The sequence below is a fragment of the Phaenicophaeus curvirostris genome, chromosome 1, assembly GCF_032191515.1.
Source record: "Phaenicophaeus curvirostris isolate KB17595 chromosome 1, BPBGC_Pcur_1.0, whole genome shotgun sequence".
In the NCBI taxonomy this organism is placed as follows: domain Eukaryota; kingdom Metazoa; phylum Chordata; class Aves; order Cuculiformes; family Cuculidae; genus Phaenicophaeus; species Phaenicophaeus curvirostris.
Window position 1 is genome coordinate 130,964,959 of NC_091392.1, and position 22,830 is coordinate 130,987,788.

Genomic DNA, 22,830 nt, shown 5'->3' on the forward strand with positions numbered 1-22,830 from the left:
GCAAATAGTACCTCAGTATAAGATTCCTTCTGGAAATCTGTCTCAGCCTTTGAGAAAGTACTGTGAGTGCTTTTAGATTGTTTTTCTTTTCAGCTTGAGGACTTTGATATCAAAAATAGTTCAAGGAATGAATAGAGCAGGAGCAATGCTGTCATCCATCCATTTTGGTAAGATGAATGGTTACGATTCACCTTTCACCAGGATTATGTTATTTTAATAGAGAGGTGATGCCTTGGATTGGATTCTAGGCAGAATCTAGAAAACTTTTATTGAGCTAGAGATAAAAAATAATTTTTTTGTCCTTGAGGTGTTTCATATTTGTCATCTGCAGTGAATGATAGGTCAAATGATCTAATTTTGCAAAGATAAGAAAGTGCTGACCATGTTTTTCTCCTGGCATTTTTGCCATTTCACACAGCTTTGTCTTTCTAATGCCGTTTTTGCTTTGATTCTCAACTCTGCCAGACACAAGATCCTGGATGGATGCTTCCAGCGCTCCTCTGCACCTGAGGGAAGGAGGCAGAGAGGGGTATTGTTCAGCTTCATGGCCACATCTAGCTTCACTAACTCCAAACAGGAGCACTTCAATCCTGTAAAAGTGACTATTTGCACTAGAAGATGGGAAGGTTTGTAGTTACTTGCTGTGGTCTGGAACCACTTTTATATCCACCTGTACATAGTCAGTGGGCAAGTGGGCTTTTCTGATCAACTGCATAAGAAATTGGAGAGATTTTAGTTGTCTTAGTATCTGTGTGGGTTTAGTCCTTAGTTATCCTTGTGTGCCATTTTGCTGAAGCACGTTTATTAATCACTCCAGAGTAATTTAGCTTCTTTCAATATATTGAATTCTACTTGGATGCTTTTAAAAGTGATTGCACAGCGTATGCCTTTCTTAGGAGTATGGGAAATATCCACAGACTGAAACAAAAGTGCAGTGTTCAGAACTCAGCATCCATGTTGTTATCCCATAAATTAGTACATTCTGTGCCGTTACGTAAGTTTATCTCATGTCAGAATAATACAAGCAGAGTGTGCTAAAAGGCTGATAAGCCTGCCATGAAGGATTACATTGTTCAAATTCTTCTGCCTTGAAATAACACCTGTTGCTTTACGGACTGGTGCTGGTGGAGTAATCTGTCTTGAGAACCAGTATAGAGTGTAAAAGGGGGGAAAAAAACCCACAAAAACCTGCAAAAAAGGCATTTTTTTAGGTGGTTCAGATCTGAGCTGGTGCTGGTGGAGTAATCTGTCTTAAGAACCAGTATAGAGTGTAAAAGGGGGGAAAAAAACCCACAAAAACCTGCAAAAAGAGGCATTTTTTTAGGTGGTTCAGATCTGAACCTTAGCAGCTTTGAATTTACTGTCTCTGAGCTACTCCTACACAAAAGGACTATGAGAAAGCACAGCTTTTCTGTATTTCTGAATATTAAAAATGGACAAAGTGACTTTTCAGTAATACTGCCATAGCCTGAGGGGCCATATGAAAAAAATAAAACAAAAAAAACCCAAAAAACAAGTGCTCTTTCTGTTGGCAGGTGGGAAGTTCAATCCCTTAAAATCCAAAATAAAAAATAATAAAGTAGATGGTTGTGCAGATTCTGAGGGTAGCCTGCAATGAGGGCAAAGGGACAAGAACCCAACAGCTGCCGGTGAAAATTGCTGCTGGCAGCATGTTAGCATAAACTAACCAAGCTTCCAGCAGCCTTTAAATAAATGGCAGGGGGGAGAGGGGAAGTTCATCCCTGATACCACGGTTCTGCACAATGATCCCCTTTCTGGGTGCTAGGGTCACAGCTGCTGTCTGGAGATTATGTACAGAAGCACTCTTCTTCTCGGGAGAGTGAGGTTTCCTGGAGGATTAAGCACAGGCTGAAAGCAGGAGGAGTTATTCAGGAGGGAGACAAAGAAACCGAGCCCGTGGCCATGACAGGCAACGAGCATCAGGAGAAGACCGTGAACAAGAAGATAGCTACTGGTAGTTGCTGCTTGAATGGGAGAGGTTCAGGCTTGGGCTCCTGATGTGGTCCAGTTATGGGGTAAAACCCACCATGGGTTTGGCATGAGACTGTCTGCCTGCAGGACTTGAGGAGCTGTTTTCCTGATCCCGTAGTAGGTGAATGGAGTCTGACAGAGCTCTGCCATCTCCTGCATCTGAACTGAAGTAATTTCTTTGCTCACCGTGTCAAATTCCATTTAGTCATTTAGAAATAGTGATCACCATGGTCATCTGAATCACAATGAGAAGGTGCATTTGCACTCCCTGCCTGCTGCTTTGGTGCTTCCTTCTTCTCTCTTCATTCTGAGCTTTGTTTTTCTATTTGTGGGATTGGGGTTTTTTTTTTACTCTCTTTTCTCTTTTATCCTGCTATTTCACCTCTTGGGTGCACACATTCCCAGGAAAGTATCCAGAAAAATCCTTCTACCCACGTATCGTGTGCAAGCACCTCTATTTTGTGTAGGAAGATTTTTCTATATTTGGAGCTAGGGCCATCTGCCTTGTTCCTAAAAAAAAGAAAAAAAAAACCTCAACACCAAAAAAAACCCCAAGAAAACCAACAAACCAGGTTTCTTGCAGTTACCTCAGTTGTTGCAGTAGCCTCGGTTGTTATGCATAACTATAAAAGGAAAATCCAACCTGTCTTATGGTAATACTATTTGAAACTTCTCCCCAGTTTGTCAGTTTCTTCTAAAATTGAAGCTCATCTCACTTGCTGGATCAAATTTCCCACAGATCCCACATGCTTGCTATTTCTTCTTAGTGGCTTCAGAATCCACTAGTGCTTTTTATAATGTGAAGCAAATGGGTACTGTACACACTGTAGGAAAGGAGAGGTGGAAGCAGAGGAGGCTGACAATCATGCATTCAAATGGTGTGAAAATCCAAGTGGGAAAAATATGACTGTGTCAGTAGAGCTTGTCAGAGGGGTATCAAGGAATATCATGTATTAGTAAATCATAGCTATTTTGAAGGCAAAAGAATTAAATTTCTTAAAAGGAGTGGAATTCCAGGGAGATGCTAATCAGTAAGTATTGGGTACCAACATTTAAATGTAATGTCCTACTTGCTAGTCATTGTCCCAGGTGCATGGATATTTCCCAAGTGCAGTATGAGTCTTAACCATCTCACTTTTATAGCTGCATTTCTGTTTGCCTCTGGCTCCATAAAATCCTCTCTAAAAAGGGAACATTGTTGAATAACGTGGTAAGATATAAAATACTGCTGTTGCACTGAAAATAATTCATGCTTTTGGTGTCGCATGCAGGCACAAGCATAAATAAGTGGTAAATGATACAAAGCTATTGAGAAGAGGAACTTGGTCTAAGGTAGAAATGTAACCTGTGCTGTTCACTTCAGTCCCTGGTTGATACTTTTGTTAGAACAAAATGCTGAAGAATGCTCCCTTGCCAACAAGGAACTGAAACAACTACTTTTTTTTAAAAAAAGTCCTTAATGGGAAGATTACTGATGACTGCCCACATCTGGTGAATTGGATTAGAATCTAATTACCATGAAGAGTTTAGGAAACTTTTTATAAAGTGAAAGAAATAGCTTAGCTAAAAATTCAGAGAAGTATTACTGAAATGTTCCTTGGGGATAATTTGAAAGTAGCTTTCTTGCTCCCGGAAGATGTAGCACATATGAATGGTAACCCATTTTATTTGTTAACATTTTCTGTTGAGATAATTTGGTATGTTTAATGATATCTGTTCTAGCTAATTGACCCCTGTAGTTTACAGTCTATCTGGAAGTCTAGGCACATACTGTGAAAGATCAATAAAGTGATTTTAGTGTTCGTGAAAGCAATTTTTCTGGCCTAGTTTGTGCATTAAAAAGGATAATACACCTATCCTACATTTGTGAAGTATCTCAGCAAACAGAAAAGGACAATATTCAGTTTATGTACTTTGTTTTCCAACATTGTGTTGTAATGGCATGTTTCCAGGCACAAACATTCTTTCCCCTCTAATCTTGTTCACTTACATGCACATCAGTTATTTTATACAGTGGATAAAGGTTCAATTCGGGCTGAAATGTGGAGATGAAAGCAGAAACTCTTTTCTGTCATGGTTACTGTAGAGGAATAGAAATACTTGCCCCGTGCCTCTAAATTTAGGGTTTACCAGCAGTGAGAAGTAAAGGCTTTTGAAAAAGAAAGTGACAAGTTGTGTTACAAATATTTTAAGATAGAAATAGTTGCATTTATGTCTTCCTTCTCTGCTGCAGTTCTGACTATCTTCTCAGCTTTAGGTGCAGAATTTCTGGTTTCCTGTGGGAATGCGGGGGGCTTATCTGCATAGCATTTTCATAATGGCAGTTCAACTTGTAGAGGTGGGAAGAGGGAATCCGTATGTATTGTTAGTAGGCATTTTGTGCCCTCTGTAAAAATCTTGAACAATAGTTATCAGGATGGACCAGCAGGTCTAACAAGGTGCCCAGTGACTCAAAACTAGGAGAATTGCATTTGACTTTATTTCTGTAGGATATCACACACATTTCATTGCTACATCTTGGTTTGGGTTTTTTTTGTTTTTGATATGAAGCTCTAAACCCTTTCTCTTTGAAATATGTTGGAAAGATGAAATTTTGTCAACATCTGTGGTGATGTTATATTGCAGGTATAGCGTAGGTGTGAAGCAAAGAGGAGAGTATGGCTTTTGAAGAGAAGAAAGGTTTGTATGTTTTCAAGCATGCAGACATTTGAGTGTTTCTGGAGTTGTTACACTTCAGAGGCACATCTCTGTGTGAAAGTCCCACTCTAGCAGGATGCAGGATATTCCTCCCCAGTTTGGGATCAGCTCATGTGCCATGCCTATGACCCATAAAGGATCCCTGTGGGAAACTTCAGTGACTGTGAATGATGGCTTCCATTTAGGCACTACACTTCAACTAGGATGGAGTAGGATGCATAGGATGAAATGTGGGAAGCACTTTCTTCTCCTCCTTGCTCTGCTGTGTGCCAGCTTGCATTGCTCTCCTGAGCTTGGTCATCATGTAGGTGGTGGCCTAGTGCCAGTATTTGGTGTTCCTAGCTCTCCAGCCTTGACTTCAAGGGAGTTTTCTCTTTTATGGGGCTCATCTGTGCCAGGACAGCCTTAAGAGTCCAGGGTGCTTTCTTTAACACCTATTTATGTGTGTATCTGAATGATTGCTGGGGCTCTCACATTTGGAGCAGAAATTTTGGACTAGTACATTTATTCCATATCCTGAGAAGACTGAAAATCACCTCTGCCTTAGCTTCATACATTCAGCCAGTTTCCCCGAGTTGTGGAAGTGTTTAGAAAACAGTAAAAATAGTATAGAGCCATGAAATCAATTTTGTTAGACTGAGTTGAAAGGACAGGAAAGGAGATGCGAGGGACTTGTCCCAGTTCATAGCAAATCAGTCTCTGCCTGCAGTAGTTTTGAGGTTTGTTTTTTCATGAGATTAATATAGAAGGCCAGAAACTATTTCTGCCTGCAGGAGCATGCATAGTATATTCTGAAAGTTTTCTGTGGCTTTCTCTTCTCACTGAAAGCTGAAGCATGAAGCGTATTCTGAGGTGCTTCTATGTTGCTCACTTACACAGAAGAAAATAGCAGTAGGCGGGATACTGGAGAAGTTAATAGCACTTACTCAATGTGGAGGTGAGAAGATAGTTTTGTTTCAGCAGGATAGTGACTCATGATGCCAAAATGAATGTAGTAAGGATGGCTTTATCTTAGCTTAGATGTGATGTGTACCTGTTGAGGTCTACGAAAAAGCAAGTGAACCTTCAATAAGAATACTGCCAGTGTTCAATACCCTGTAGTGATCTAAGCTGTAAAAACCTGTCTCACCATATGAGAATACAAAGCGCTCTTTCTGGGGCTTTTTGAAAGGAAGAGTGGTGCTGTTGTTGGTAGGGTGCTGCCCTGTGCCAGAACACCACAGCAGCCGGTGGCATGTGCTGTGTATTCATCCTTGGTCTGAATCCAGTGAATCTGAAGAATAATTGCAATTCGAGAACATTTTCTTGATTGGTACTGTGATCAGTACCATGGAAGGTACTGCTTTGCCCTGCTCTGACTTCTTTCACTTCCTTTCTTCTTCTTATCCCAGCCATCCTGAAGAGACATTCCACAGGTGAGACTTAATATCTCCTAATCAGTGGAAGGCTATTTTTTTTCCTCAGCTTTCTGTTTTCTTGATCTAAATTCAAAGTTATGAGACTGTTTTACTTGAAGTTTCTGTTGATAGATCCCATCCCCAAGAAGCCTAAAATCTCATTGTTGAGCTTACTGGACTTTTCAGTAGATGTTTATCTTACTACGTTTTTGTGACCTCTAAGAACTGCGGTGGTGGAACTACATCTGTCTGTAAATGGAGCTGAAATCTGTTTTATTTTGTTCTCTGTGCCAAGCTGTCACGATGGTTGATTGAACAATACTTCCAAAGGACTCATCTCAGAAGGAGTGCTTACAAAGTGAAGTTCTGCTCACACTAGTCCGAGTGAGAAAACCAATCTCCATTTTGGTCTTTAATTCCCCTGTCTCCTCCCTAGACTGCTTTATTACTCTCATCCATCTGTTAATGACTAAATTAAGATTTCTAAAAGGCATTGTAAGTCCTTCCTGCTTTTGCTTTGATGTGAGACTTCTCTGCCATAACATGTGGAGGTCTGTCCACTGTTTTGGTACTAAATTGTGAAGTGCCTCAGAGCATGGGAAAGTGTGAATAAGACCTTTAAAGCAATTTACAGGTGGTAGTAGAGAAATAAAGCTAAATAAGGCATAGTACTCCACAGCCAGATTTCTTTAGTTTCCTTTGGTCAGAAAGTTGCCATCCAATCAAGTGTGGCCCAAAGTGCAGCAGACACATAGCTAAAGCCAATGTGTAGCTGTTGGAGATGATGAAAAAGCTTTCCTGGGGGGAAAGTTGGCTCCTTGTTGGCTGAGCTGGTGCATCGGAGGCAAGTACAAGTCATTAGCAGAGGGACCCTTGGCCTGTAGGAGGTTTTGGTTAGAAGGGAATGAGAACATCATCTAGAAGGAGGGCTGTGTCTACTGTTAGACTTCAGTCACTGCTATGTAGTTGCCATATGGACAACATACCACATCAGCACCAGAACTATTTTGTTTTGGTGGAAATAAGTAGGTGAAATGCCTCTCCTGCAAGGTAACGCAGATTTAGGAAGAATACTGGTTGGGTACTCTATGGGAGGAAGCACAGGGCTGTGTGGGCCACTTGGAATGTGATAGGGTAAAAGTGGAGGATGTTTGAGAGTGAAGTGCTTGTGCACAGCAGAGACTCGAGTATTTTGAGCATTGCTGCTAAAGAGATCAAGAGGATCTTGGTCTTCAGGAAAATTTCCTGAAACAGAACAGGAGAAGAGTCTGAACAAAGCAGACATTTTTCCTACAAGACTGTGCAGGCTGCATCCCAGCCTTTTTTTAATGAACAGTTTATAGCCAGCTCACTGCAAACTGCCTGCCTGGGATCTCATTGGCATTCTGCTTTTCTGCTGTAATCTCATGTTGTTAAGGAGCGTGATTTTTGTTCTTAGCTGTGCCGCATATAGAAGATTACATAAATACCTTGGAAATCTTCAGAGGGGAAGAAGGAGAAGAAGAAGAAGAAAAAACCCAAACCACCAAACCCTTCCTCTGTGAAACATTTTGACCATATAAGATTATTTCTTCCTTTCACAGAAAATTCTGTTTAACATAGGAGGAAGGCAGATGTGCCTCTTAACCAAGACAGCCACAAACTGGCTTCCTAATCATCCAGCTGTGCTAATGAGCAATTATAGGCCAACACACTGAGTAGAGGTAGATTTCTTTTCCTAGCAGTTGTTGCCCAGAGATGTTTTGATACAGGAGTGCTTTGTTTTCTTCCCTCCCTATGCTGAACTTGTGTCATTTCCATCTCCTTCCTCCTGCAGTCCTTTCACTGGCAAACAGCTATTCAATTTTGAATTTGAAGCCATTTAATAAAGGTTGTAGTTCTGAGATTCAGCTCCCTTGTTCATAACGGGCAAGTTACACCAAAGGATAATCTGGGAAGCCTGGAGGAACGGGGGGGGGGGGGGCGGGAAGGGGAGGATGGGGTTGCTTTCTTTCTTCTTGCAGCACAACGCTTTAGTTTCTCTTCGAAAACTGGTATTTTCAGCAGTATGCGCCTGGTACAGGAGGGCAAATAGAGCTGTGGGTACAGAACACTTTATATTGGGTTACTGTGAATGTATTTGTGTTCCAAAATCCTCAATCACAGGGTCCGTGCAAGTGCTCGGGGCAGCCAGACAAGCTCACCAGGGGGTGGACCCTGGGCATGCAGTGGAAGATCAGACACTAGGTAGCAAAAAGCGACTTCGAAAGAGTGGATTTTCTTTTATTTTAAAGTCTGAAACATATCAAAGAATATAATTTACTGAAAAATATTTTATCACTTGTGCTTCCTTCTTTTCAAAAAGAGTGAAAATTTGTTAGATATGCTTGCAAGTCGGGAGAGAGAGGGGGAATAAAACTTCAAACAGCGCTGCTAAAAACAGCCTGGGCTGCTTTTGTTTGGACTTATAAAACGCAGCAGCTTAATGCCTCCATTGTACGCAGGGGGAAATATGCTAATTTGAAGCACATTTCCCATCAGAAGCCCTTTCAGTCCTGTCATCGTTGAGATATGAAGGATGATAAAAGCGGGGAGAAGGGGGAGGCCCACAATATGGGAGCGTGGCTGCTGGTTATTGTGCCCGGGGAGTAGGGCTGAATAGGGCTGACGAGCCCGGTCACCCGTGAAGCCCTGTGGCCCTGGGGCCACGTAGGTTCCCATGGGCGCTGGCTGCTGCCCTTGGCCGCGCTGGGACTCCCTGCTGCAGGCATCCTCGGGATGCTGTCCGTGTTAGCCACCTCCCTGCCAACCAGGACAAGAGCAAGAGGGGCTGCTGCTGCCTGTCCTGCCATCCTGTAACCCACTGCTTCTTTCTGGTTGATGCAGGCGGCTACTTGGCTACTTTCTGTTCACTATAAGTGCAGTTTAAGCTGAAAATAACTGATTTTTTTTTTTCCTGACAAGTCCTCTGATGCATCCTTTCCAAGTTGCTGATGCTTGCGGGGCAGTGGTGCTTGCTGGCTACGCGGTGCTGAGTTCCCACAGTAAAGAGGCGTCTTCGGCTCAGGAAATGGGTGCTGCTGCGCTTGGGGTGGGATTCTTCTTCACAGCCATGAAACAGCAGGCGATCTGTGAAATGCTATTTAAATATGTTGTCAGTCATTTATATGATTATGTTTTAGGTTGAAATAAATACATTCACTAGTGTTTGGTATGTATTAGCAATCAGTAAGCACTGCTCTTTAAAAACTGCATGATATATAGAAATACTTAAGGTTTGTTTTTTTCATCACTTTTAAAGTCATGAAAAGATCTTTAAATGTCTCATGAGTCTGACTCTGTTGATCTGGATATGGGGAAGTGCTCGGTTTACCCAGGAGGACAATATTTTCTGTTTACTTTTTAACGTGCTAGTGTTGTTTAATTTTAGAGAGTTTGGGATTAAATGAACTCAAGGTTCTGATAATGTTGCTATGATATTTGCTTGGAAACAGTTTGAAATGGCAATGAGAATTTAGTTGCAGTTGTTTGTTTGGCACTATAAACCTGCAGTGTACTAATGGCAAATTACACTAAGATAACGGGCTTTTGATTGCATTTGCAATCTGGTGATGTTCTGTTAGCAATAGAAGTATGTGCTGCACTTGAACACACAATTAGTTTTAATATTTCTGAGGACCATAGCTGGAATTAAGTGCTTGGAAATACTTTTAAAGCTGTAGTTGGTCTTCAGTTTCTTCCCTGTATTAATAAACTTCTGAACAGGTTGATTTTGGCTTGAAAAACTGAGATCTTCTTCTACAACCTGTGGGCAAGTCTCACATCTGCAATAAGAGCTCTGTCCCATGTTAGGCAATGGATGGTGAGTGCACACATGGTATAGTACAGTTCCTCCTACAGATCAAAGAAAGACTCTTAGCCAGAGGCTTTGATGTCATTTCTGCCTTGTGGTTTTCTCTGATGTTTTAATTTTTTTTTTTCCAATATATCCACCCCTTCTCCTTTTTCCTGTGTTCCTTAGCTCCTTTCTTTTCCTCTCCAAAAGGTGCAAAAAGGTGGAGTAAGTGATTGATAGTACTTCAAGAATCTGTAGTGGTGATAGATACACAAAATGTGTCTGTAGTGCTACTGAGAGCAAAAATGCCTCGTGCCATTTTGAATCACAAATGCAACGGTCTCTAGAGCAAACACATAATGATAATGCTTAGTGTTTATGTTTGGGAAGCTCTGAGTACAAGAAAGAGGGTTACAAATGTGCTAAAACCCAAGGAGCAGAAATAAAATGCGATGGGAATGGTACAAGGGACAGATGAAGAAAAGTAGATACTAAATGAAGTTCACTCTGACTCATGACAAAGTTAGAAAATCATGCCTTTCAGCCACTTAAAACAAGGGAATGTCATGTTTGGAAAGAAACAGAGAAATGGGGATGTAGTTAGGCAGTGTCAGGGTGGAATCGCTCAAAAGAGAGTCCGTGGGGTTTTCAGGCAGTGGGATGGGAGGCCGATTTGGAGGCTGAGAACCCATTCCAGCTCCTTTTGGAAAAACTGCTCCTTCTGCATTGACTGCAGTGGGGGCCTGGCCATTGTGCAAGGTTTCCTTTGTGCCAAGCCTCAAAACCTGCCGGCTGCAGAATGGCTCTTCCTGCGAAACGATCAAGAGGCTCCAAGCTCGAGACATTTAAAAAATTAGGCAAGACAAATTGTTGGAAATGTGTACTCTAGGGAATAATCCTGCCCTGGCAAGGGATTTTACTTGACAGCCTATCTGGGAATCAGGCTGAAAGCTGCTATTTTGTCCTTAACTCACCCTATAGCACTTTTGTCACAGAGCTTGCTTTGTATGCAGGATCACCCACTGCTGAGGTTCGGCAAAAATCGAGCCGTGACATGATCCAGACGGAGCTCCAACCGTGCTTGTTGTTGCTGGGTTAAGCCATTCCCTGTTTATAAGGTAGAGGGTGGAGTTTTTGTGTTTTTTTTTAATTGCACTGAACTTGCTGAGTGCTCACTTAACTTTTTATAAGCGCAAGTGAAAGACCTGTTGAACACTTCAGTGGCTGTTCATTGTCCACTGGCGGTGTTCTCAAAGGCATTGCAAAGTGTAAAAAGAACCGCTGCTTTATACATGACTGGAGTCCCAATTGATGCATCTAGAAAGAGGAGATGGGAAAAGCTAGGCTGGTTGAAGTTGCATGGCACATATTTAGTAGATGAGTTAATTGGACACCCTTGAAGTGGAACTTGTTAATGTCCTGCCGCTTTCCTAATGAGGATATCTGCTCTTGCAAAGAATACAATGATTAATTGGGGACCTTTTCGTTAGTGTCTTAACTGAGGATTTCATGACTAGTGTCTTGTGTGCGAACAGAAACTATATTTGCAGTTCAACAGGCTGTCCAGGGCTGCGTGACAGAACCAGTCCAGGGTCTTTCCCAAAGTACAGTTTAATTACACTGGAATGGGAATTTTCAATATCAGGGAAACAGCTACAGTAACAGCGACTTACAAGGTACTGAAACTTTAAACAATGAATTTCAGTAACTTGTACCAACCATTATTTTGATGCTCTCTTTTATGTCAACGTTTTGACTGCTGAATTACATGAGCTTTTCAAAACATTGACACACAACTGCCCGGTAATCCATGAGTAGATCTTGGAGTGACATACAGCTGAGCCTGGTGTTGGTAGGCCAGCCTTTCAACCCAGAACACTGAGGTGAGTGGGTGATGGTGCCTAAGAAACGATACTCTTGACATGTCGTTCAGCTCTGCTGCAAAGTTGAGTCTGGTGTTGAGTAACTTGGTTCTCAGACCTGAAATCTTGAGCTGGAGGAGGCTGTAGCACTGGAATGGTGCTTAGTTGTGCGTTCATTATCAAACTTAATACCTATTGCATTGCTCTATAAATTAGCATCCATTCCTCGTTGTGATTCCAATGGTGCTGATAAAGTTTTCTTTCTATAGGTAATAAGCATATGCATGTTTTCTTTGTTTACATACATATACACACACATATATGTTTTCTGCAAATGTATACACACACATTTATATCTATAATTTATGCATGGGATACCTCATAAAATTCAGGAGCAATCTTCACCCCTGTCTCTCCCTGTGCCCCTCCAGTGCAGGGTACTTTTGTATAACAAGTGCCTCTGGTTTCTTTTTGGGGAGCTGTAGCAGTTTGTAGTTCTTTAAGTTTCCCTGCTTTTTTCCATGCTTTGTAAAAAGACTGGACTGAGGCCAAGAATGAAGAACAAAATGAGCACTGAATAGATGAGAGATTGTAGGTGGGATGCTGAAGTCTGTGCAAAGAGTGGGAGGGCAGTTTTGAAAATCAGAACTGGATGTAAAGTTAACACAGGATTGTCTGATTAAGTCTGACTTTGTGGAGTAGAAGAATAAGTTTGTGCCAAGGCTGAACTCAGTGAAGTTCGGATTTATTTATAGATAGAAAAAAAATTTCAACAGGTAGCCTCCCAATAGCAACCTTTTCTCAGACTATCAGGTGCGTGGAGACTAAGCAGCTGTATTAGCAGCAAAGGATTATAATGATACCTTTGCTGCCTTCTAAAACTCTGGCAGAAATAGCTCTTCTACAAGTACAAGAGGCACTTCTGCTTAAGTGCTAGCAAGTACGACATGAATATCTAGGATACAATTTCAGTATATCCAACTGTTTAGGAAGTCTTGTTAGTATCCTGAGATGGCAGTAGGCTTTGGCAACAGTATTGGAGAAGAGGGTTCATAGCAAAAGCTAAGTAGGTTGGATTGTCTTTAAGGCCCAGAATGAAGGGAATGAATACAAAAGACTTGAGCATATCACTTTCATGCTGCTGCTGCTGCTGCCACCGAATGCGTGACTCAAGGCAGAGGGATGAAGGCACAAGCATGACAGCAGAGAATCTTCTCTGTGTTTTGAAGTTGACAGATAGAACAAAAAAGAGTGGTTATATGTGCCAAAATCAAAAAGCTAGCCCTTAAAATGATGGAGGAGCATCCGAAGCACTATTGAAAGACTTCATGTATTAGTCATGTATGTGAAGATGTTGCCACTGCTGAACATAAAATCTGTGTAAGACTGGGTAACTCAAATCCTTCTTGCGCTGCCTAAATTTAAATTTAAAGCATTTGACACTTGCCATACATTACTCTTGTAGGAAACTATACGTATTGCCATAAAATTGTTGAGCTGGAGTAGATGCTAAAGGCAACTATCAGGGCTGCACTCTGAACATTCCTTGCTGAATGAAAGCTAGGATGTCATTGCATTAATTTCCCGTATTTCCTTGCTTTTTCAGCTGTAGGATAAATGGGTTCCAGTTTGTCAGCATTTTTCTTTCTGGCTCGCCAAGAGTGTGGTGCTACTCTAGGCAGCCTCACAGCAGAGGAATGCAGGAGTTGATGTTTCTTCCAGCTCAGTTTCAAATGTAGCCTATTTTGGTTTAATTTTTATTGCTTTTCCGCAATAGTCTTTGGTGTGGTTGAGATTCTCATGTTCTGTCTTTTGGAGTTTTGAATTATTTTCAAGTCTGTTTTTAAAATAAAAATTTCTTACTCCCAGAAAGACCTGGAAGCCATTAGTTAGGATAAATAATTAAATAATATCTAGCTTTTTTTTTTAAGTCCCATGCCTTTGATAAGCAGAGATGGGCATCCCAGCTGCTTAAGAACATCATCAACTTTTGCTTTCGTTTTGACTTTGACTGTAGTTCTTCAGGCTTTTTTCTTTTTTTCACATCTCTGCTGTTTGAATAATCTTTGAGACTAGGACTTGATGAGAATTAACTACTGGAAAAGCCATACAGAACTATCTATTTACTCTTTAAGGGATTTCCTCCCTCCTCCTCTTTTATGTTCCAAATAAAGGTTAGCCATCCGTATATATTCTGGATTTAGGCTTTTTGTTGCCTTTGATTCTCACCAGTGTCTGTGACTGCAATGGACTGAAGCAGTGGTTCAGCTGGAAGCTAGCAGGCCAGCCAGAGAAGTGCATGAAACCAACATCTGAACTGCATCCACTTTGCCTGCTTACTTGCTGCCAGGCATTTGGTTTGGCAGCAGTTCTTGCCATCTTCATGAGGCTTTTTTAAGGGGGTCACAGGACTGGTGCTGTCAAAGTCCTGAACTTAGTTGCATCAGTTAACTCAGTGTTTTTCTTCAGCTGCAAAGATAACCACTATCCATGCTTAATCTACAGAAATCCAAAATGGAGTTCCTTAAATGCAGTGCAGACTTATGTTTTTCAGTAGTTTATATTTTATACTATGATAAAAGTGCAGTTTTTTTCTACTTTTATTTGCACAGTAATGAGGATTTCAGTTTCCTAGAAATTTAGTATGTCTAAAAATCTAGAGCCCATTTTATTTCAAGTACTTGCCAGGTAATAATCCTTTGCTGCTATATTTCTGCTGCACAACTAAAAGCTTGTCATTGTCCTTTGATTTTATCCACATGGAAAATTTGCCTGCTTTTGCATAAGAATTCAGATTGGGTTTTATAGTCAAGTCTTAGGTAACTGGCCTAAAGCTGATCTGAACATAAGCCGTTACGTTGAGAGACAGGCTAAGTGTCTGCATGTGTATTTGTTCTTTCTCTTCAGTATTTTTTCACATTTCTTCCCTCCTCCCAAAAAGAGTATTCAACAAGTCGTCTTTAAAATTAATTGTTTGGAATACGTGTCGGTCTTGTTTGAGGGACAGTCTCTGAATGTTAACTTCTGAGTCTCCATTTTCACAAGCTAATCTCAAATTGCTCTTGAAGTATGTGAGAACACTCTTCATTACAGCTCTGTGAAGCCCTTGTAGAAATAGCAAGTGTGTATTCATCTCTTGAAAGCTTGTGAAGAATTTGCTGTAGCTTATGATAGAGCTTCTCAGCCTTCTGGAATGTAAACTAGATTCAGTGACATAGATAGGTGTTTGAAAGGAATTGGCTCATGAACAGAATTGGGTATTTAATACCTTTTTTAACTTGTGCATTTGTACTATTTTACTTGACTGATCAAAATGATTAAATGGATTTTTTTAAAGATAGATAAAATAGATTAAAACCTTTTCTTTAAAAATCTATTTTGCAGTGAATGTCACTTGGTCTGCCATTGCCTTTACATACTTTGCTGTACTGCTGTTCATCCTGAGGTTTGCCTGTAGGCTCAGAGCTGTGCTTCAGCAGCAGAAACCCTTATTGCTCAGCCCCTCTACCCATTTTCTTTTTTTTTTTTGTCTGCAAATAAAATGCTCTGCTAAACTCCTAGTTGTTGGTTGTCTAAGTAAGCCTGATTTTTGCTGAAAATCAGTCCTTAAAGAATTGTTTGTAATTTCTGCCTTTGTGGCTTTGTCTTCTGTCATATTGAAACAGACTTGATGTCTCCCAATCTCATTCCATATTACCAGAAGGATGTATCAGATTAAGGGAGGGAGTGTCAGATGCGACAATTTATTGGCTGAGGTTAATGCTCGAAACGCAAGACCAGTACCCATGTTAGCCCTGGAGGAAGTAGCATGTAATTTTGCCTGCTGTGTTTATCAGTGATGGGGCAGAGGTTTGAAGATTAAGAAATTACTTAAGATGACAAGTGCTTAAAATCCATCATACATTACAGCAACCTGGAAAGTCATAAGAAAGTCATGCATCACTTGCAGCTCTTAGAGCATGTTTTAGTAGCTAGAACCAATGCTTTTGAATAGTTGGGATTGATGGCTTCTGAAGTCTTCAGTTCAAATTCTTTTGAATTAAATTCTGGTATTGTGCACTCTATTTCTTCACTGCTTGTTTGGGGAAAGAATTATCGTGGGAGAAAGTAGGGGAAACAGTCTCCCAGTAAAAAGCATAGAGCTGTTTGCAGGAGTGGATCTTGCTGATGCAGAGTGGAAGGCTTAGTCAGTGGGTTTTCTCCAGGGATAGTCTGTAACCAAAGGTTCTTTCTTTAGGCAGAAAATACATTAGACAGGAAATTCCAGATGACGTTTGTATTTCCTGTATATTTATACTGATAAGTGGATTAATATTATACCACTCAAACTAGGGTTTTTTTAACAGGTCTTTTGCAACTTGGGATAGCCAGAAGAGAGGTTTCAACCTTTTAAAACTTTTAGATCCTCCAAAGTAAGCAAATATCACTAAGACATGGAGTTCTAGACTATGACAGCAGTGACCAAATGTACTGACTGAACAATGGGAAGCTCCAAGGAGGGAATTTTAATGTTCGAGATTAACTGTTTTGACCAATGACCAAAATTTGTGATTTGCAGAAGTAGGGTGCATTTGATAAGGGGTTTCAGTCTTATCGATGTTGAATGGGGGGGAAAAAAAAACCCTCTTTGTAGAACGTTGCCTTTGTATAATCATTATCCCAAATGTAAAGAAGTTGTCTTTCATTTTTTGACTGTGGAATTTGAATAACTTTTAGTAATGGTTAAAAGAATACAGCAAACACATCACCTGTGGTTTCGCCTTTCAGTTGCTCCCTTGATGGAGTGCATTTGCAGTACGTGGTCTTGCTGGGCAGGGATTTCAGTATATGTATGGACTGCTGTGTGGGCATTAGAGAAGGAAACTGGAGAAATATGCCTTGCATCTGGGTTGAGGTCTTGGCTGGGGCTGTTGATTTGATTACCTTCAGGAACCCAAGCCATTGCCTGACATTGGTTCCTGAGGGTACTTCATCTCCTCTACAAATTAATTTCATCTTGGTTATAAAGAGGTCTGCTGAGGTGGGAGCTTCAACTGCAGACTTTTCCTGGACTCCAAGAAAACTTTTAGACAAATGCTTGACATCAGGTTGTGATGCTTCAGTATGAATCCTGAGGATGAGTCCAAGACTTCTTGGCAGCTGTTATGGAGCATATGTCTGAGCAGTAATGCCCAAAGCAAAGTAACAACTGTGGCATCCATGGGGAGAGAAGATTTGTGTTCTGATTTCTTGCAAGAGAAGGGAACTTTCTCTAAAGGTTGGGTCTGAGGATTTTATGCTTTTCGCCAGGCATCTATAGAAACAAAAATGCACAGTAAAATTGTGGGTGTAGTAACTTTAACCAGAAGAGGCTGAATGGCAGTTACAAATCTTTGGACTGCTTCCCTCTTCCCACTCTTCTGCTTGAATCTGTTATATGGAACACGCAGGGTGTAGGTTGTAACATCCCCAGCATTTGCTGAATCTGCTCAACATCTTTGCAGCCTGCAGAATCAGCTGCAGCAGCTGGACCAGCGAAGCCTTCCAGATCACAAAGGCCATTACTCCATGGTTGCTCCATCATCCTACACACAAAAAGGGCCTTTGGGCATGCCTGCCCTGTGCAGTGTGGCTCACTGTGAGGCCACTGGGAGAAGCAAAGTGATAGGCAAGGTTAATTAGTGTCAGTACAATACAGCCTTAAATACACCAGTTATCTTGAGGTTTGGAAGGTGAGTAACACCCCTTTGTGGTGTTGCCTGCTCTGTGGCTCCTTGGCACAGGGCTGCCCAGAGAGGGCTGGGGCCACCTAAAGTCACCTCACATGGTGCAACATGGACATGTCCAGGTTTTGTTGCACAGCTTGTTAGATCACACTGCAGTCTGTCTGCATTTAGGGGAGGAATCAAATGTGCTCAACAGCAAGTCTGCACGCGCTTTTAAGCATGGCTTTAGGTCTCTAATAGCAGACATCCTTTTAAAAACCCAAGGTTTGTTTTGTTAAACATTTTATCCTTTAAAATGTTGCACGTGCATTTTGGGTCACTTGAGCTTTCTTCTTTTCTGCTTGCTTGAAATTTTTTTTGCTTCTTTTTTTTTTCCATTGTGCTCGCTAGTCAGAGAAAGAATTTAACTTTTCCATGTGTGTGTATATATATATGTGCCCACTTTTGCTTTTATGCTTCTCTCACACAGTCTTTTACTGTGGGTGAGCGGAACTTACTCGGCAAAGAAAGCAAACAGAGAGAACAGACCCATCACTCTCCGCCCCTTGAAAGAGCAGAGGGCATGTGGAATAAATCAAAATGTGAAGCATAATAACAAGGTCCCATGGGAAAGGGAGCCTTGTGATTGTGTGCTGGCGTGCACTACCCTTAGAGACGGCGTCTGGGGGGCTCACCTCACGGCAGCTGGGGGGCTCCTTTCTTTCTCGCCTGCATCTCCCCTCCCGATGTCACCAATCCATTCATCGCTCAGAGAATTGATTAACATTCATCGGGAGCCTTGGGAGGCAAGGAAAGAGAGGGAGAGCGAAGGGCAAGAAGAAGGGGGTGCGAGCTGGTGATGCTAGTCCCCACGACGCAGCAAACCGGGGCACAGTCGGGCACAGGATGGCTATTTTATAGCTGGGGACTGCGGTGACGTATGGCTGAGCGCTCGCTGGCACAGCTCCTCGTGGACCAGTCAGCGGAGCGAAATTGAAGCTGACAAGACTTTTCTGGCGTTTTGGAAAGGACTGTAATCTACTGTAGGGGAGAACAGAGCCGCTCAATCACTGCCGCTGTAAATAGGAGACGGAAGGGAGTGAGAAAGGAGGCGAAGAGAAAAAGTGCTTGCTGGGGGGGGAGGGGGGGGCGGCATTTTTGGTGGATGGTATGAAGCCAGCCATGGAAACTGCAGCGGAGGAAAATGCAGAACAAAGCCAAGAGAAAAAAGGTACCCAGGGGTCTAACAATAGCCTGTTTAAATCTTTTCATTCAGAGGGCTTAAAAAGGTTTAGGCCAGTTTTGTCACTTTTTCGAATAGCTCTTAAACAATCATTACTGCATCTTCGGGCTTTCAGACATCCTTTCTTGCATGGCTTGACAACAAATTAATAGAGCAGCAATCTTTCTGTCTGCATCTGTATTTGCTCTTAGTCTGTTCTAACCTTACCAGAAATGATGTATGTATGTGAAGTCTTGTTATTGCTGCATCTTTGATGGATTTTGGTAAATTTGGTTTACAGAGGTAGCGTGTGCCTGTGTGTTTGCGTGTCGTTTTCAGAGGCATAATCTCATGTTTTCATCAAGACTAGCCATGTAGCAAGGCTTTGCAATGCAGTGTGGGAGACCTAGGTTATAATAACATATAGTAGATTATAATATCACAAAACCTTTGTGTAGTTAACTTGGTGCCGAATGCTACTCTTAATTTTTAATTCCTTTTATATGGTGTTGTCGTGCAAATTTTGCTAATGTAGAGATCTGCCTATGCTATGATAATGGGGGATAAATGCAATGAGTTTCACAACATTAGGTTTCAGGATGTGTTAATCACTGAGAATTGCTGCTTAATGGAGAGAACAATTCCATGGTAGTGATTCTGGTAGGGAGATGGCAGCAAGGAAGGAGAGGTGCTTCATCCATCCCAGCCTTACAGGTGATTTATGCGGTCTGGAGCGCTGAACTTTAGAGGGTAAATTCAACTAACAAACGTTGTTTTCCTTCTGTGTCATAAAATTTATGCCAAATAAATGTCCCTCTTCAGTATATGAAACTACTGTACAAACCATAGCATATTTTTAATATATATAGAAGCAACAAATTTACTAAAATTTCGACTGTTGTGATTCATAGGATACTTTTGAACCTGTTGTGTGTCATTAATAAGCAATCTGAATATCTCATATATCTAACCAGATGATACACAACTGATGCATTTTCCCGAGTAGAGTTTTTTCATTTATTGTTAAATAGTTCAAATATGAATGTAGTGATAAATCTCTGGTACTGTCCAGTACCAGATTTTGTTTTACTTTGAATCTGATTACACCTACATGGTTTGTATAATTCAAACCTAGCTTCAGTTTCAAGCAAATGAAATTTGTCAAGTGATTAGACATAGTACTACATAATCCCCTAGGGATTTCACAAAAGAAGGTCCACTGATGAGAGATTAAACTCTGAAAGCCATTAGTGTATGTGGACAATAACCCACCTCACTGTAGATTTTGAGTAATTAATGTACAAAATGTCCTAAATACCTTGACTATAAAACCACCTTGAATGCATAGATCATTCTTCAAAAATGACAGCAATTTTTTTTCTTCTGGTTGATGATTTTCTTTTAAACTAATAGAGCTTATGTACAATAAACCCCAAAGAAAGTTATCTGTATGCATTTAGCAGCTGTGCAAAACGACATGTGTTGCTGAGCGTGTTTATGATGAGTTTATGGTTTCCCTTTTATTTTGGCAAGGATGAAAGCACAACATGTAGAACAGTAAATCTGTTACCAAGTCAAGGTGTTTGATCTGTTGCTTTCATAGGATGCAAACAGGGGAACTTCCTATCTTAATTTCACCACCACTTCCTAGGTTTTCTGTGACAATTTTATACTTTGGATCTGTTACACAGGTATGTGTATGTAACACTTCGAGACTTTGTTCTTGCAGGTTTCTTAATTTCTGAAAGTAACACATGGTCTTTCATATTATGCTTCTTATTTCTGTTCACTTAAATTCCCAATATGTTTCACATGAAATAAAATGCATAAAGCTGGAACAGTCCTACTCCTAGTTTCAGTAGCAAAATAAATAGCCCGGATACCCCTGCAAAGTTACTGCCGTGAAGAAGTGATGTAGGAGGCATGTTTACTTGGGGGCAACAGATTTTCCAAAGTGCTAAGACCATTGAGCCCAATTGGGGTTTTTAGATGGGCTCAGCGGGCGTCAGGTACCTCTGAAATGGCAGGATTGTTCCAAAGGGCTATTTCAACAGCAGCTCTCATGGAGAAAAATGTGCTTTTTCTCTGTGTGAAGAATCTTCCAGGAAAACACTGCTGGGTATAAAAGCCGACCCCTCCACAAACATGTTAATTTGCTGTCTAGGTGGGATTTTCTGCTTGCTAAATGCTTGTCAGGCTTGCAACATTCGCTTCGTCCTCCAAGATCCCACCTGGACTCAGTGTAATGGCTGTCCTTGATGAGATGCCCTAAGACCCAGTGATGGTGAGTCAACCACCACAGCTTGAAGTAATTGAAGCACTATCACAAAGTCCGTTTACTGTTCCTTCCAGAAATGAATTGCAAAGTCCAGGAAGACAAGCCAACACCTGAAGGGGTTTAAGGGTTGTTGCTGTTGCTGAGACAAAGCAGGAGAAGATCCTGAGTGTTTTTCACTGTAGGTGTTAAGGTTCACACAAATTATGCTTGGCACTGCCAAGTTCCGAGGAAGGTACCTGCACTTAACTATTAGCAAATTGTACTTTCCTTTACCAGAATTTTAAGCTACAGGTTTCTGGGATGTGGTTTCAATGATGCACTGTAATTGTATCGAATCAATATTTGGAAGTTGAGTTAGGACCAGGAGCTATGTATATAGAGAGCCCCTTGTACTCTGGAGGAGAACATTGCTGTAGAATATTGCCCAAGCACTTGAGATAAGCAGGGAGATCTGTTTTCAGTTCAAGCACCTAATACAGTCAGCTCTGAATGATGGTGTCGCATAGGTAATGGTCCATGTTTCCCATCCCTGTGGCTAATGCAGATGGCCAGCTATTTGGGATTGCAGCGTAGCTGAGACAATTTACACAAGCTAATGTGCTGTATGAATATTTACTGATTGATAAATGAAAATGATCGATCTCATTTAGATTTTTAAACTTCACTAAATTGTATATGAATTCCAGTTTTATATTTTAATAATTATTTTTATGAATCCCCTGCCTCATTCAGGCAGTGATACTGCCCAGCTGATGGATTCAGTGTTTATCAGACATTTGTTTCTCTGCACCCGCATGAGTGGCTGCTGCCCCAGTTTTTTTAATTGGAAACACCCATGTTGATGGAGATAAGAAATAAGTCAGCTTCATACTATGTATTGGCAACCCTTATCAGAGGAGAACACCATGAGCAAGCTGAAGCAAAATGTTTTAACAGATACTTTACAGGGCTGCAGGACAGATTGGATGCATTTTAAAGATGAAGGTTTACAAATTATTACAAATGACAGGGTTTATCTTGCAGGCATTAAATTAAATCAAAACGTGAGGATTAGGCAGGCAGATTTACTGAGGTGGAATAAATAAGAAAAATGAAATGCCGTTTTGCATCAGCAGTGAAGGATATAGATCCTGATACATATTAACAGAGACAAGAAATTCCCCTTTTCATTTAACTATGAGAAATACTACCAAGTTTCAAAATTTAAAAAAAACCAGACCAAAACAAAATAAACCCAACTGTGGATGAAATGATGAATTCACCAGCTACACATGAGAGGACAGAAGAAAGCCATTATGTTAGGATATAGCTTCCTTGTATGAATGCATACAATGTTCAAATTGCATGTGCTTTACTGAGGAATAATGAAAAACCAGCCTGAGCAGCTGTACCCAAGGTTCCTTTTAATTGGCTATTCCCTACTAATGTACTCTTGATGAAAGAAGACCTCGTGCTCAAGAGTGGCTTTGAGATTTGATTATTATTTTCATGGTATATGAAGCGATGTTTCAGTTTTTAAACTCTAAACAGACAAATATGTGCTAGTTAAAAATAGGAAAATGCTTCTCTTAAACACAACTGTATAACCATGTGCAGCAGTGTAAATGGAGCTGCTGAAGTGCAAAAGAAAAATGTGAGAAAGGAGTGAATTAATGTGCAGTTTATTTCACTTTCAGCAAATTGCTTTTTATGTAGTGAGCTTATAACATTTCCATGCGTCACAGATATAGATAGATTTTTCATTACAGCAAATTGGAAAAATTGTCTTTTTTATATATGTATTTTCATTACTAGCCAACAAATTCAAACTTACTTCTTTAATATTAGGCTCACATGGTGATTTCGGACCTGTCAAGCTGTTTAAAGATTTTTAGTATGCTGCAT

At 40.8% G+C, this 22,830-nt stretch overlaps 1 protein-coding gene across 5 annotated transcripts in view; it reads left to right on the plus strand.

Moving 5' to 3' along the window:
• The window catches only part of GPM6B (glycoprotein M6B), a 109,500-nt gene that overhangs the window by 58,751 nt on the left and 27,919 nt on the right, over positions 1–22,830 (plus strand). For 2 of the 5 annotated variants that reach the window (XM_069874942.1, XM_069874978.1), the window contains exon 1: positions 18,522–18,677. The exons of 1 other annotated variant lie outside the window; for it this stretch is intronic. In XM_069874942.1, coding sequence (XP_069731043.1) covers positions 18,617–18,677 — 61 coding nt within the window. In that variant the 5' untranslated portion in view covers positions 18,522–18,616. Of the gene's footprint in view, positions 1–2,998; positions 3,024–18,521; positions 18,678–22,830 lie in introns of those variants that run through there. 2 more of the 5 variants (XM_069874960.1, XM_069874988.1) reach the window with 2 other exon arrangements.